This window comes from Brachyistius frenatus, unplaced genomic scaffold, assembly GCF_029030835.1.
Source record: "Brachyistius frenatus isolate BFR_SWC_R1_liver_20210118 unplaced genomic scaffold, ASM2903083v1 Contig_5, whole genome shotgun sequence".
NCBI classification, from domain to species: Eukaryota; Metazoa; Chordata; class Actinopteri; family Embiotocidae; genus Brachyistius; species Brachyistius frenatus.
In genome coordinates this window covers 8,036,937-8,053,583 of record NW_027210604.1, presented here as the reverse complement: position 1 = coordinate 8,053,583, position 16,647 = coordinate 8,036,937, and the positions used below count along the sequence as shown (strand labels likewise).

The following is a 16,647-nucleotide window of genomic DNA, read 5'->3' as shown; positions in this document are numbered from 1 at the left end:
TTTAATCTTAATATTAACCTACTAACGAGACCTGTCAGGAAATGTAATTGGCAACTTTGATTATTATTATTATTATTGATTAATCCTGTCAATCAATTTTCAAAAATGTCAAACATTTAATAATTTCAGTCTTAATTGTTAGAATTTTCAGCTTTTCTTGCTGTAAAAATAACTTCTATAGGCACTGTCAGACAAAACAAGGAATTTGAATGTCAGGTTGAGCTGTAAGATTTTTTTTTTTAATAATCATTTTTCACTGTCGTCAAATTAGTCTGTTCTGTTAGTTATTCTAGCCGTATAAAAACAACAACCAACTTTACAGAGTATTTTCCAAAATAGAAGTTACAGAGTGCGTAATGGAAGAGGAACAGAGAAAGAATAAATAAGACGAGACAAAATATATAGACAAGGTTAAGGCTCACAAACCACAAAATATAAACCTTGCAAATCAAAGAAAACTTATAAAAGGCTTTAAAAAAAATATATATATATGAGCTGCACTTTTGAGAGTCAAGGGGCGACAAAAGCAGAATCACCTTGTTTTGTGCCTTCATCTGGGAAAAGTTTGATCTCTACTGAAGACCAGCGGCTCCAGCCAGCAGTCAGAGGACACGACGGCTGTAGAGGTGATGACCGTTTAATGGCTTCCATGTCCATTCTGAAATCAATCACAGGAAGTCAGTAGAGACGAGCTTAAACTGCTGCACTGTGGGGTCTTCAACATTTTGTATTTGTTAAAAAAAAAAATCTTCCCTGCAGACCTCTGGACTTCTGAGCTTAATCAGGGTTTTTTGGTTTTTTTTGTTGTTTTTTTAAATCTGTAACCTAAAGCACTTATTTGAAATGTTACATTTTTGAAAGCAAGGCCCAGCTTAAAATCTGCAGCCAGGTTAAGAGCAAGTTAAAGGGTTTTTGTTGAACCTTTTATAATATTTAAAACTCTGTTCTGCTGTATTCAGATCTTCTTATCAGTCATCTAATCTTGCCAAGTGCTTGATATCGTTCTGCAAAATTGAACACATGCATCGTCTTAACATGTTTAGTGCGACAGTGCATGACTTGATGATGACTGATCTTAGGTCACTCCGACCCATTCTGGACCAGGGTACCCATCAGGCACCCTACAGAGATCAGTGAGGTCAGGGGATACCTGTTTAATATCAATAGTATTAATCTGCAGGATCTAACTCATTAACACTTTACTTAATTTGGTCTAAATTACATTTAACCGCTAAAACCCCTCTGATTAAGTTATCAAGGATCGGCTCTATGAACGTAAATGGAACAGGGGAGTTTGTATTATCGAGAGTTTGGCCTCCACCTCTACATGAAAGAAACTAGGAAACCCTGAATTAGGTTATTTATCTTAATGTTCATCCATTCCTGTAAGACTTGATGTCCACACATCTTGGAAAAGAGTCCAGCAGGCCTTTTCGTGGTCGCAGCAAATGAACTTTAATGGTGCTTGTTTTCTTATGTAAAGCCTTGAGGTCTAGGGTTCCCGCTGATGCGGATGTCTCCGGGGCCTCTCGGAGCCCCGGGGAGCGCATCCTGTTTGTGCCCTGCCTGCCTGCCTGCCTGTCTGTCTGTCTGTCTGTCTGTGCCTCTGCAACCAAACAAGACACAGAGGCGCTGAGTCACAAGATGCACATTTCTAGTTTCCTGCCTCCGGAATCAGCTCTCCAGTAAAAAAAAAAAAAAAAAAGGTGACCAATTATAGATTTACGTGAGGAAAGCATGGCATTGATCTCGGTATGATTCCTCCAGATCCCTGTCAGGAAATGAGTTTCACTTAAACTTCTATGTGATGCCCAAAATAGATAACTATAAATTACCATTTTAATGCGAGTCTGAGCGGTTTAAGGGGCCCCTGGACAGATCGTCTGCACTTTCCAGGATGTTATGGTCACTTCTAAAAGGTAAACAGGTTGTTAAAGTGCTCCTCGTTTTCCTTCATAGTTGGCTGCTGCTCCTCCCGGATTCCCTGCGAGTCCGCGGCGCAGCCTTTGAGATCACAGGCATTAAAAGACCGCCACCCTCACGTCGCTCACCGGCGGCGTATCCCGGTGTTATCATTGCGACGGTTCACCTGGGTGGGGTGGGGGGTGCAGTCAAAATGGTTTCTGACTGGATCCCCGGAGTGGTTTCACTTCGCGTTGGGAGTATTGTTACGTTCCGCAGGCAGTTGCTGTAAACTGTGAAAATGTCAAACTTGTAGACTCACTGTCGCCAGCCGGGCTTGCGTCATTAACTGGACCAGTCACGGCACTCCCAATAAAGAATCGTATCCATCCGCAATGAGAGAGACCTCTGTACTGCTCCCAACAATAGATAATGAAACAAATACAGGTTTCAAAGAGTTGGGGACGGGGGGGAGGAGGGGGAGAACCTTGATTTTTTTTTTTACATCCTGAGTGAATTCGTGGAGGATGACTGCGAGGAGTCCTCCTCGAGAACAATTTTTTGTTTTACTTTTACTTCAGGCTACAGGTGCAGTGTGTTTGTGTGCATGTGCGCGCGGCCACATAAAAGTATCCTAAATAGTTACTTAATGGCAGATTTAATCGGGTCTGTTATTTTTTAAAAGGCTACGAGGCTATAAATAATAATTACTTGACTCTAAATCAATTTCGACACGTCTCTTACCGTTTATAATCTGGAACCCTACGCAGAATTGGCAAACGGATGCACTCTTGCTCACGTCTTACTAAAAGTGTGCGAGTTAATAATGGCAATTAATTGGATGAGGGGGATAATGAGGTGTAACACAAAACCAGGGAGAACATCTTGAGCCTCCCACCAGTTGCCCTAGGAAAATCACCAGAGCAAGTCTGGAAGGGGAGAACAGGTGTGTTTGTTTTGTTGTCTTCTTCTTCCTGGCCTCCATTAGTTAGAGCCAGCTCTGATTGATGATTGGGAGACTGGACACGGCTCAGGTGGCACGCACGCACGCACGCGCGCTCATGCAAGCCGCGAGCGCTGAATCTGAAATCCCTGAAATCCTGGGAAAGTTCCAGGAGGGGGGGGGAGGCGGAGGGATCTCGCATACAGGCGCTGCGGTTCCAGCCAGGCTGACGCCGCCGAGGCTGTGTGGCGCTCGGCTGGGGCTGCTGGAAGGAGTGGAGCCTCGGAGCTCTTCAAACCTGCGTCAATGCGACCGCAGAGGACACCACCGGAAAATAACGACCGAACCTTCACAATAAAGGCCGAAAGTCAGTCGCTCGTAGTGAGTTTTGAGCGAAGGGCCTCACCAAAATCGCAGCAGTTGGTAGAAAGGCTGCTGTAGACTTTAGGAATTAACAGCTGAAATATATATATATTTTTTTTAAATTAAAAATAACGGAGTCACTTTTAATGTAGCCTCGACCGACATTGTGCTATGTGTACCGTTAAATGAGCCAAACCCAATAACCAAATAGATTTAAACACGGTGGCTAAATTACAACATTTGTTTGTTTTGTTTTGTTTGTTTTTTTAATTCCAGCATTCACTAAAATTGTATCTTTTATCTAAAATTTTAAATGTATTTTCAATAATCTTATGTAATGTCATTCTTGAAGCCTACTGATAAATTAATATTGGAACTGTTGATTGTTTTATCTTTTTACAAGGATATATTGTATCATTTGTATGCATAATTGATAGGCCAATTATAAATCAAATATTATGAACTAACCTAAATCATTCTAAATAGGCTACCTAAATACTCCAGCTGCCTACCCTAATCATTTTAACAGTCTTAAAAAAAAATTAGATTAGTTGATTATCATAAACATTAACAATTAAATGAAATTACAATGCAAAATCTGGTCATCAACAGATAATTTAGTATCTTAAATGTATAGCCATAGAACTCACCATTAAAGGAATTGAATTTTACAGACACACAACTCGTATTATCGATTGTTTGTTTTTTTGTTTTTTTCTGTGGCCTTACATATTTGGTATCACACCAGTTGTTGTTGTTGTTGTTTTCTCCCCCTTTTGTTGACATGACATTGAAATAAGCGCCTTTTACGTTCGTATTTTAGTTATGCTTTTGTTTTGAAATAACCAAACTGGACGCAGTTTTCGTCATTGAAGCTCGCCTGACACTAAAATACACACGCGCCCAGAAACAATACACACACACACACACACACACACTTCGCAGCTCCAGTGTGCTGGCCTGACCTACTGCACTACAGACTGGGGAGCCGCTCACCCTCACGCGGCTGTCTGCAGTGCACTTGATACCACAACAGAGGTGAGAAAATGAACCAGCACTCCATTGCATATTTCCAGGAATTGTGATTTGTTTTTGTTTTTTAATTTTGTAGCCAATGTCCAAGTGGTGTTGTTGTTGTTGTTGTTGTTGATTTGTGGCCCTGTTGAATATCAAAGATTGCGGTTGTTGTAAATAAGTTGCATGACATTTTTTTTTTCCCACGAGGCAACTTTTGGGCGATGAAATGTTCAGATATTATCATCATAATGACTTGAGTTTCGTAAAAGTCTTTCAGAGCAGAAATATTAAAAATTAGAAGACTGGTTTGAACACTTATTCAAAAATAAAAGACAAACAAATAACGATGGTTGTCTTCGATACACGTGCTTTGATCGACCGGAGGTTTTAGACTGCAGAGACATGCTGTGAAACTTCGGTAACAACGACATGATTGATTTTGGATGTCGTGTGTCTGATCACATATTTGCCGTCAAGGTGTGTTTAGAGGTTGCGCGGGCAGATCCCGGATTTTGTAGCAGCAAAATAAAAAAAAATTTTAAAAAAAGGACTTTGTGTTGTAGTAGTAGTAAAAGGAAGCTGGCGTGTTTACTATTTTTTTTTTGTTTAGTTTTTTGGGAAGGGGTGTCCTGGTGGTAATGCATTAGGTAATTAGCCTATCTGAGCCTGCAGACTGAGTGACGCCAGGCTCCATAAAGCGGCGGCAGCAGAGGACTGATGCGGCATTGAGCTGGTGCGCTTTTGCTGTCATTGTAAAAAAAAAAAAACAACCAGCTGTCTGCTGGGAAACCAGTGCTGGTCACGTTTCTACCAGAAAACACAGGGCGTACTGTAAACGCAGGTATGCTCATTTCATTATCACCCGTGTTTTGTTTAGTTAAGATTTCATCCGACTGAAAAGCCATAAAACTCCCCAAATTTAAAGACGGAACTCTTGTGGTTGTCCTCTATTTACAATGAGGGGATGTATATGACACACACACACAAAAAAGACGTGGTTAAAAGAGCTTCCGAGTTATCTTTACACAGTCTTGTATTATCTGCATTACATGCATTTAAACAGATGTGTGTAAAATTGGAGAATGAGCAACGAAAAGCTGCATCTATCGAGCATGCCGGAATCATTTACAAGATCAAGCTAAATGGGTTTTATAGGTTACAAAAAGTGTGTCAGACATGGTCGTCCCTAAGACCGAGGCGCACTGCAGAAGACAAGTGAGCAAGCAGATCGTAATAAACTCACTATTCAGTCTCGGACGCACTTTTATGTGTATTATATGCATGAATATTAGATGATGTAGGATGATGATGCTGGAGCGATGCACATTAGTGATTATTAATGGGACTCAATTAGGCTCCCTAAATGTCGTGAAATACTTCTACTTACACCTTGTTGTTGGCATTTGTGCCATTTCCAATAGCACTTTGATGGGCAGAAAAAAAACACAAACAGAGGGAGAGCTCTCTCCCTCTCCGTCTGTCTCCCTCCCTCCCTCCCTCTCCCCCTCCTGTCCTGTGATGTGTTCTGGCCAGACAGTATGGCTCCTGGGCGTCAGTGGCATGATCATAGAAACAGAGGCCAGAAAGGACATTCCTCATTGTTGGTGAATCTAGAAATGAGCCTGGTCATCTTGGCCTGCTCTGTCTGAAATTGTTTTTCTTGCATGTGTCATTTTCTCCACAGAGAATAATAATGCTGTTCAGCATGCGGGAGAGCAGCTCTCTGTAACGGAGCCCTGCTGATACAGACCCCCTATCGTGGGATTTAATGCCCAGTTCATTAAATACTAGCAGATTTTGGTTATGTGATGTTCGGCTTTTGATTTTGCCTGGCCGTTCTCCATCACTCAGGGCCAGCTTAATCACCTCAGTGACTCTGGATTTATTTGTTAGGGGAAATAAACCAAAGGTCTCCTTCCTACCTATCCTCCCCATTCCTCCATCCGTGCATCTGTTTTTGGCTGAATTGTCAGCTAATACGGTCTTTCACTTCTCTTGCCAGATGATTGAAACCTGACCTGGATTTCTGGCTGCGCGAGGAATAACCTTCCCTGCAGGAGGTTCCGAATCCAGAGCTGCCGGGTCGCTTCTGTGCCAACACAGAGAGGGGATTTAGGGTTTGCGCCGCACTGGCAGAAGTCCAACTCCTCCACCAGAGCTGCTCGGAAGTAACAGCGGAATACAGAACACAGCCTCTTGTTTACACAGACTCATCACGCTCCCTCTTTTATCCCCACCTCTCCGTTTCTTCTGCCCTGGCTACTCATTATTTGCTTCCTCACTCCAGTCCCCAGGGGAACTTTTATCCCTTTAACAGCACCCATCAGCTCGTCCTGCCGACCCGTTTATCCGCCTCGCGATGACCTCCTCTACCTCCATTACTTCCCTATTCTCCTTCACCAGCCCGGCGGTGAAGCGCCTGCTGGGCTGGAAACAAGGGGATGAGGAGGAGAAGTGGGCAGAGAAGGCTGTGGACTCTCTGGTGAAGAAACTAAAGAAGAAGAAGGGGGCGATGGAGGAGCTGGAGAGAGCCCTCAGCTGCCCGGGGCAGCCCAGTGAGTATCACCGAGTCCAACGTGCATGTTTAGTATAGCGGTTTCCGTTGTGGAGGTCAGAACCCACAAAGGGTCACAAGATAATCCTGACATGAGTTGATCAACAGGATTTGAAAGAACACTCGGAAAAACAATGCAGCGTTGACCTTTCTCTAACGTTTTGCTTGTTTCTCGTGAATAAATGTGATGCTTTTACCTCTCCGGGCCTCAAAGGAAACCGTTTGAGTGGGAAAAAAAAAAAAAAAATCACTGTTCGGTGGACTCATAATATATTATGCAACATGTGGCCAAGGGTCGCAAGGAGGCAGCGCTTCCTTTTAGTGGTATAAAGGTTTATAGAGAAGCGATAAAGAACATCTTTATCGATCAAGTCAGCAATGAAGATGCTTTATGCGTATAAGGTCACATGATGGATGGAACAGATACCATTTCTCAGTCCCAGAAACCTTTTTATTAATTAAATTTAAGATGAATTTTTTTCGAATTATTTTTTATAAAAAAATGTATTATTTAAAGAGATTTACACTGCTTCTCAAAATTAATTGTTTATATTCACATTTAACAGTATTATTTTAAGATTAAATAAACATTTTAATCAGCTGAAATATTGTAGAAAACACAAAAGTACGGCAGATTTGTGGAGCCTCCACTTAAAGGTGCACAAGAGGAAGTGCAGGAGCTAAAATGATTAGGTGGAGTTGTTGTTTTTTTTGTTTTTTTTAATAACTCCTTTTTGCGGGAGTTATGACCCCATCTAGTGGCTGAGATTAATGGGCCATTGGGAGTTAAGGGCAGGTGATGCTACCTGGAGGGTGTGGCTATCGCAGGAAGACGGTCTTTGACCTCACGTCCTCAAAGTCCAGAAACTGCTCCTTCTTTGTTTCGGACAATCCTCAGTTTCATCTTTGCAATCCCCATTTTTGGTGAAGTTTTGAACGTCTCAGTATTTGGAATAAATAATGCTTCCCCCTTTGTGTAGATTATTTTGGATGTGGAGCCTTTTTTTGTTTTTGGTTTTGGTTTTTTTTGTTTGTCAGTTGGACAAGAAACGACCACTACAGGTCGTGACTGTCTTGCTTCTTCTGGAGTATGAAGAGAATTAAAAGTAATACGAAGTGCCGTTGCAACTCGTGATTGTGGCTCCAGACAGCAGGAACGGCACCGTTGATTTTGTAAAGATGGATTGAGCGCGGCAACGTTTCATTTGACTCTTTCAGGCAAATGTGTAACGATCCCTCGCTCGCTGGACGGGAGGCTGCAGGTGTCCCACAGGAAGGGGCTGCCCCACGTCATCTACTGCAGGGTGTGGCGCTGGCCCGACCTGCAGTCCCACCACGAGCTGAAAGCCCTGGAGTGCTGCGAGTTCGCCTTCGGCTCCAAGCAGAAGGACATCTGTGTCAACCCGTACCACTACAGACGTGTGGAGACTCCAGGTACAAGCAGTAGCCGACAACATTTTTTTTTTTTTGTATATTTGCTGTAAATACGACGTCAGCATCTCGTGTTCCCAAGCCAATGGCATTTGCAGCATTATGATCTCTTTATGGCAGCATCTGTCTCTTACTCCAGTTCTGACTTTGTCTTTCTTTTCTTCTTCTTCTTCCTCTCGTCTCCTCAGTGTTGCCACCGGTTCTGGTCCCACGCCACAGCGAGTTCAACCCTCAACACAGTCTCCTGGCGAAGTTCAGAAATGCCTCACTGCACAACGAGCCTCTGATGCCCCAGAACGCCACCTACCCAGACTCCTTCCCGCCGCTGCCGTGCGCCTCCTTCTCCTCCTCCCCAGCTTCGTCCCTAGCCCAGTCTCCCACCTCGCAGAGTTACCCCAGCTCCCCCAACAGCTCCGCAGAACCCGGCAGTCCATATCACATCACGGGTGAGAATGAAAAGCCGCAAGCTTGACCCGCGCGCTGCGCCACGGTCTCCGACGAGTGCGCGTCGCTTACGTCCTCCCCCATTTAATCCTCCTTTGGGATTTGTGACACGGTTTTTCCAGCCGAGACTCCGCCGCCTCCGTACAGCATGATGGAGGCGAACCCCCAAGAGGACGCGAAGCCCGGCAACTCCACGGAAACCACAAAACTTACGTTTTCCGCTCCGCACAGAGGTAACGTAACGCCGAGATATTTGGGATACGCGACGATAGGAGAAGTGTTGACTCATTATTTCATAGTTTCGCCACGACATAAAGATCCTTTTCGCTTCACATTTGCAGGCATACTTAAACATGTATCAAAATACTAAATATATTGTGGGACTTAATTAAAAATACAACGAAGACAACATAGGAAATGTTGAAAATGGGCAAATGTTATTGTTTTATGAAAAACGCATTTTTAATTTGATGCCAACAACGCATTTAAAAAAAGAAAAGAAAAAGGGGGCAACACAAAAACTGGAAAGATTGCGCAACGCTAAAGGAAACGGGGTTGGATTTGGTCGTATTTGAAGGAATTTGCATCAGTGCGCTGCAGCGCAAACCGTAGATCTGAAACGACGCACATTATCAGACTTATTTATTTGACCCCCCCCCCACGCCCACCTCGAAGTCAAACTCTTTGCCCGCGGTCCCGTTTAGACATGAGGCCCGTATGTTACGAGGAACCCGAGTACTGGTGCTCCGTGGCTTACTACGAGCTCAACAACCGGGTGGGGGAGACGTTCCACGCGTCGGCCCGCAGCGTCCTGGTGGACGGCTTCACCGACCCGTCCAACAACAAGAACCGCTTCTGCCTCGGCCTGCTTTCCAACGTCAACCGCAACTCCACCATCGAACACACGCGCAGGCACATAGGCAAAGGTAGGCTGGACGGCTCTTGTGGGTCAAATTCACATCACAACGCATTTTTTTTTTTTTTTTGTTTTTTTGTAGGGACTATATAAACAACGAGTAAACAACGGCAGACAGGAGGTTGGCAAAAAAAAAAAAAAAAGGAATCGACTTGGTTTGAATCGATGGATGCGTGCGCGCCTGTCGGGGCGTTGCGCTCGTCCCCTTCTTGTGGTCGCGGTGAAAGAGTGAAACGAAGCCGGCCCTTTTTTTTTTCCCCCCCCGACAGACATCAAGCGTCTCTTCGGGTTACAGTAAACTGTGCACTTTTGAGAGGAACGTGTGCGGTTTTGAATGATATGGGTGACACAAAGGGTTGAGGGCAGTTATGTCTGCAAGTTTGCAGACAATAGCGACACCACTCAAGACATTCCTCATTTACAAGCACTTACAAGCGGCCCTTGTAGTTTTCCACCGGCCAAATGAGAGAAAACAGCCTTTTCTGTTCCGTTTGCAGGGCAGCGATTGATTATATAGGCTTCATTGTTAACTATTATCTTCGCTATTCGTCTTTTCTTGGATGAAAAAAGAAAAAAAAGGGGGGCTATGTTTTTCCTCCCTTTTGCTGGTGTTAAGTGTTCGGGTCGCTTGGCGGGCTTCATCAGCAGGGGGAGGGAGCGTTTGACGTCTCTCGTCTCCGTTCTCAGGTTTGCACCTTTACTATGTCGGCGGCGAGGTGTACGCCGAGTGTCTGAGCGACAGCAGCATCTTCGTCCAGAGCCGCAACTGTAATTTCCAGCACGGCTTCCACGCCACCACCGTCTGCAAGATCCCCAGCGGCTGCAGCCTCAAGATCTTCAACAACCAGCTGTTCGCTCAGCTTCTCGCCCAGTCCGTGAACCACGGCTTCGAGGTGGTCTACGAGCTCACCAAGATGTGCACCATCCGCATGAGCTTCGTGAAGGTACCGAGCTTTCTTTTCAAACCGAACGCGACCGGTGACAGAAAGGCAGACGGTGGTCACGTTTCGGCTCGAAACCTAAATCAGTCTCTCCAGGAGTTCTGTCTTTTGCCATTTTTTTTTTTTTTGCAATCAACAATTGACTTGTATTTGTGGTGGTATTAGTCAAAAAAAACTGCTATGCAATTTGCAGAATTTTAAATGATTTTTTTTTTGTGATTAAATTGTGGGATTTGGCAAAAATCACAAGTTGAGGAAAAAAGGTTTTTATTTATTTTATTTTTTTTGGAACTACTTCAAAGTCAATATGTAATCATTTCGTATGATAAAACATGACAGAATTAGCTCGTAATATTAATCTTCTCGTCTTTTCTCTATTTTCTGAACTTAAAGAACCATGGCCTTAAAGTTACAACAAAAAAAAACAAATTCTTTGTCATAAAAGTAGCAGTCTGTCACTGCAGAATATATATTCTACATCCTTTTGTAGCCTAATTCTCATAAGACCACATTTGCCATAAACCGCTGAACGTCAATTTGGTGTACCAGCATGTGGTTCGTTTTGATGGAGAACTTTGCTGACTGTAAATAAGAAGTTGTTTTTGTTAAAAGAGTAAGTTTTGTTTGGAAAGAATTTCTTCGTGCCACAATGTCTTCAGCAAAAGCTTCCACTTGAGAAACCTTTGTTGTGGAGAAATCGTGGGAACATTGCAAAATTGCAAGCTCCCCTAAATATTGCATTCATTAATTCCTGGAGGGATTGCGCTATAGCTTAATCCGAACAGTTCCAGATCCACTCGAACGTTTGTCAGTGTAACTCAAACTCCTACTAAATACAAAGTGGGATTACAATTGCCAATTTAGCAGCCATTTATTTTGACTAGTTACCTGAACTGCCACTACAACCGGCTGAGATTTGGGTTTGTGTCCCCTCCTCAGGGCTGGGGAGCTGAATACCACCGTCAAGACGTGACCAGCACCCCCTGCTGGATCGAAGTGCATCTGCACGGGCCCCTACAGTGGCTGGACAAGGTCCTGACGCAGATGGGCTCGCCGCACAACCCCATTTCTTCGGTGTCATAACATGAACACGCACGCGCACTTTTCGAGTGTGCGCCCCCGAGTCCTTCACCGTAGATTCTGTGCGTTTCGCTGTATCCAAGTCTCCTGTCCTGAAATCCCTCTTCCTGACATCTCGTCCAAAACTACATATTTGTTAGATCCGCGTGTCATCACGCCACACAGGTGGAACACGCGTACAGTACGACGCTACTTCAAGCCAGTTTAATTTACAGCTCGTGAAGTTTAAACTATCAAAGTGTTCCTTAATTTCAGTGCGATCTGTGGGGGGGGGGGTCGACCAATGTGGCTTTTTCAGAGCCGATGCCGATTTTTGGTAATCGAGGAGGCTGATAAACGGACACGTGGAACCGACGTACATTTACGGTAAAGATGTTCATCTTTGTGTGAACATTTGGAATGACAAATCCAAACACAAAACTGGATTCACAAACTCATAAAAAGAGCAAATATGACATGATTGTAGTAGTTTTGCAACTTACGTGTAGAGGTGACTGTCGAGTTGTTGTTTTTTTTTAACTTCTGCTGCGTCTGCTGTCTTAACTTTAAAACAAAGGTTCTCTGGGCTGCTGAAATCTTCTCCGCCACAGAAGCGCAGCGAGGTCCTTCTGTGGCGCAGAAGCACTCGGCGTTGATTGGCCGTTTCTCATGAGGTACAACCAATCGGATAAAAGCTGTGGGCGGGACATTGCTCAACACCACAGATTGGTGACTGCAGACTGAGAGACTCCGCATCAGAACCAAAGCAGCGCATTTTAAAATGAATTCATTTAATTGTCGATTTAGTAAAAAAAAAATTTTTTAAATAAAACAATCGTAAAAATCCTAAATATCTGCCCTGATAATCGGTCGACCCCTCTGATAAAGCATTTATCCTCCCGTTTCCATTGGAACATGTTAACTGCACAAGACAACACAAACTGGGATATATTTGTAGGTACTCAAAGAATTGTTATTCTGTGTTGTTGTTGTTGTTGTTTTTTAAGATTTGAATTTTTTTCCATCACATTTAAAGAATAAAGCTTTCATCGCAAACACACAATCTGAGAAATCTCCCAATGGTAGCGTCATATTTTTAATCTCGTATTCACAGCAGGGGACACGCGCTTAAAACAGGGACATGATAATGAAGTAACTTCTTTATGCTTTTCGCACTTTACCAACATACAGTACATCCCCGCTTCTTTTCTACACAAAGCCCACAGAGCTAGCAGGAGAAACCCTCAGCATCCCAATTCTTTGTGTTCAGACATACAAATCTTGTGTTAAAAACAAGTCATAAAAGTGGCACTTTCCTGGAAAGACATGCACTACATAACTGATTGTCACACATAACATCACTTCAAGAGAAAACCTTAAAAACACAGTGAAGGACAATAATTAAAAGTATCACAAAAGATGCTATATTTTCAGCCGATGATAAATAAAAAAATGTAAAAAAAACATGAAACTGAACTCAGGGCTTATTTGGATTCTACACAACTTGGGATAATTATATTCCACGGTCTCGGGGTTATTACTGCCACATAAATAAAGATAACGAACAAAGAATAGGACTCGACAATGCAACAAAAATGTACATTAAGTGGGAGAAAAAAATAAAATAAAAATGTTGGCTTATATTTAGAAAAATATATTTCCAAAACAGCACCAGACTCGGTTTGTTTGCATGGTATACGTGCTACTTCAAAAGTCCTCACCTTTTGAGGGACTTGTCAAGTTAACTTTCACTCGTCCAGCAGTCTCACCACATGATTACCGTATTATTTGATCTTCCGCCTGGTTCTCTGACTGGAACATTTCCCCAATTACAGTGTGCAGATGCTATCCGTTTAGGAGCCGGCGTGTTTCTTCAGTGCTCTCAGTGCATTGCAAATACTAACGTTAAACACTGACCGGCTGGCGTCAGCAGCCCTGGAACTGCTGCTGCGTTTGGCTGCGGTTCTGTGTGGCCAGGAGCTGCTGCTGCTGCTGCAGGAAGCTGATCACCTCTGGACTCCTGAGCAACGACTGAGGGACACGAGACAAGATTTCAGAACAAAATTGAACAACTCCTTCTACAGATCCGCCCGCTCGCTTCTATCCGCCTTTTTGGGGAAGAGCGCACAGAATTGCTCCGTCAAAAGCGGGGACGTCTTCCGGGTGGAGGAACATCGAGAGACGCGCGAGCTGTCGAACCTCTTCACTTCCACACTTCGCAAGGTAAGGCATTTGAAACAATTTTGATTTGAATAAGAAGTTGTGGGGTTTTTTTTTTATACGGGTTGGTATAAAATATTCCCTCAACACCTTAAAAGTTCTTAGCTTCAAAAATGTTTTCCATGTCACAAATCGAGAGGTTTTAATATGAGTTTTTAGGTTAACTCGGAGAAAGAATTCTCCTTTTAGCAGGTCAATGTAAAAAACAGTTGAAATGTAATTTATTAGTTTAAAACTCAATTTCGGTCAAATTGAAACTGAATGCAAGATTACGAAATAGCATTCATTTTCCCAGGGAAAACTCAACCCTCTGTATACTTCCACATTCAGATCTCACAATTCAAATTCAGTACTTAAATCTCAAAGTTCAGTTTGTGTGTTACACACATCCAGGTCTTTCGGGAGTAAAACTTTCCAGACCCGGAAGTTCGCCGGATGAACATTTGTCAGAAACTTAAATCAAACGTCAGGAACGTCACCCGTCTGCATCAGACACTATTATCGAGTTATTTTTGTGTATTTACTATGCAAGCAAAAAAAAAAAAAGAAGTCTGTAACCAAAACCAACAAAACTATAAATGAGAACTGGTTTGCAAACCAAATAATTGTATTCTCATTTCATACATTTTTTTTTTTTACTCACAATCCTGATTTTTGATTGCAGTGAGACTAATTTGCTCTCAAAACTTTTTTTTTCTTCTTCTTTTTCTTTCATAATAAAGACACAAAAATACCTTTATAACTTATCAGTCAACGTGAGAAGCTCAAAGACTTACCAGTCTTTTCTGGTTGAGGACCTGCTCTATGAGAGAAGGTCTGGCTGGACGGTCCCCCATGGCACCGAGACGCTGTTTGTTCACAGACACGGGTCGTTCCTCAGAGTTCTCCTATGGTGCACAAAAAATAAAATAAAAAATAGGCAATTAATAGAGGAAGTCTTGTTTGTCTTGTGCATCACTAAAGTGCCAAAGAACGAATGAGTCGAGCCCTGGTTGTGTAAACTGCACTGAAAGCTGTGGTATCTTATCAAACTCTTAGCCTCTCATCAGCACTTGGATTTAAATATATATCTGCCACTAAAAAAATAATAGTAATAATAATAAAGTCTTACATCAAGTTTCCCACTGGACATGGCCTGATCACTCTTTTTCTTCTTGTACTTGTCTTTGTACATCTTGTTCCGGTGCTTCTTGCACATCCACGGTTTCCTCTGCTTGGCCACCTGCGTCGTGGTCTCCGTGCACCCCTCGTAGGTGCACTGCTTCGGGGCGTTGTCGCCCTCCGAGGTCTCCTCGTCGTTGAGCTCCTCCGGGCTCGCCGCGCTGTCTCTGGGGTCCGAGGTGTCCAGCACGTCGCTCTCCTCGTCCGGGTCGTCCATGTCGTAGGAGGAGACGTTGTTGTCCGGTTCGTGCGGCGTGATCACATTTCTGCTGTCGACAACTCCGCTTTTACTCACATAGTACCTTTGTCCGTCTTTGGTGAGCAGAAGAGTCGAGTCTTTGTCTTTATGTGCAGACGCCGAGTTGTCTTCTTCGCTCATGACTGCGGGGAGCGGAACAGTAGCGGGGAGCTTAGCTGGGCTTGCTAACTAGTCTGCCTTTTCAACATTTGTTGACATTTTCCCCAGAGTTTTTTTTAATTTTTTTTTTTAATATATATTAGTCGTTACGTTTCTTTCCGGAGGCGCTATGTCATAGGTACGCCACGATTTTAGCTGTGAAGCTCATAATTTATAGCCGACTGCTCCGATAGTTCCAGCGGTTTAGCCCTCCGCTGCTTCACGCTGCATGTCAACAACAGAAAGCTTCTTCTTCGCTGCGTTAGTCCCACGTGAGAGTGACCCCTGGTGGCCAACTTTACAACTGCATGTCGTTTACAATATCTTACTTTTAATGACAAGAAAATATTTTACAAACGGACAGAGGTGGGGGGGGTGTACTTGTACGTTTACATGTTGTTTAATCGCTGCAGTTGTAACTACTATACCTGTCCTATTATAACCCAAGTAGAAGTGTGTGTGCTCTAAACACTTAAATGACTTTTCAAAAAAGATTTCAGAAGTGTAGAATTTGAGAAAACTACAACTTTAGCAAGAGTGAGCAAGATTTTCTGGGGAGAGATACTTCACAGTCGCAGGTGTGCAGACCTACACGCGCACCATTCTCCGCTGGGTATGATGTTCCTTGCAGGCAGAAAACTGTCAGTCGGGGAATATGGCAGGCAAGATCAAAATGAAAACGCAGAGACAGCAGTCTGAGTACTTGTTCAGTAACAGGCAGAAATGTCTGGGTTACTTGTAATCCCTGGTTCTTGAGGTGTCTTAAGGACGGGATTCGTCTGGACATGCATGTCAGGTCCAAAAAAAAATGCCATACTCTTGCATGTCATACAAAAACTGAAAAAATATGATAATAGAGCAAGTCCTCAAAAGTATAGAAGAACATCATATTATTACATAAAAGTTATACTATAGCATGTCGTTCAAATTATGACAGAAGTCATACTATAGCATGTCGTCCGAAATATGATTAAAAAAAAAAAAGTAATTTTTGACGACATGCTATAAGTATGACTTCCGTTCAACTTATGGAAGCTAACACAGTGGTGCAGCTGTCAGCGTTGTCGTCTCTCAGTCTAAAGTTCCCGGGTTTGATTCCTGCCTGTGATTTTCTAAGTTGAATTTGCATGTTCCTGCAAAACTAGTACCCTAAAGTTTATAGTCCACAATAAGGATGACTAACTTATGCATGTAGTCCATAATGTAAAACATAATGTTCAAGCAACAACACTAACCACTGCACCACTGTGCTTTCTTCCATAAAATATTTAAAAGTCATATAAGTTATGTAAGTCAGAC

The 16,647-nt window shown here is 43.1% G+C and overlaps 2 protein-coding genes across 2 annotated transcripts; one reads left to right on the top strand and one right to left on the bottom strand.

Annotated features, from left to right (window-relative positions):
- The first annotated feature begins 4,151 nt into the window (after positions 1–4,151).
- Positions 4,152–12,436, top strand: smad9 (SMAD family member 9). Its single transcript, XM_069720592.1, has 8 exons — positions 4,152–4,246; positions 6,228–6,780; positions 7,998–8,213; positions 8,399–8,656; positions 8,777–8,887; positions 9,359–9,580; positions 10,258–10,514; positions 11,451–12,436. The coding sequence occupies exons 2-8, from the start codon at positions 6,585–6,587 to the stop codon at positions 11,592–11,594; spliced, it is 1,404 nt and encodes a 467-aa protein (XP_069576693.1). The 5' UTR covers positions 4,152–4,246; positions 6,228–6,584; the 3' UTR covers positions 11,595–12,436.
- Positions 12,437–12,653: 217 nt separating this feature from the next.
- On the bottom strand, positions 12,654–15,576 carry rfxap (regulatory factor X-associated protein). The gene is made up of 3 exons (XM_069720625.1): positions 14,902–15,576; positions 14,567–14,677; positions 12,654–13,601 (listed from the first exon to the last, which is right to left on the bottom strand). Exons 1-3 carry the CDS (start codon positions 15,328–15,330, stop codon positions 13,497–13,499), a joined length of 645 nt encoding a protein of 214 aa, XP_069576726.1. The 5' UTR covers positions 15,331–15,576; the 3' UTR covers positions 12,654–13,496.
- Positions 15,577–16,647: the final 1,071 nt, after the last annotated feature.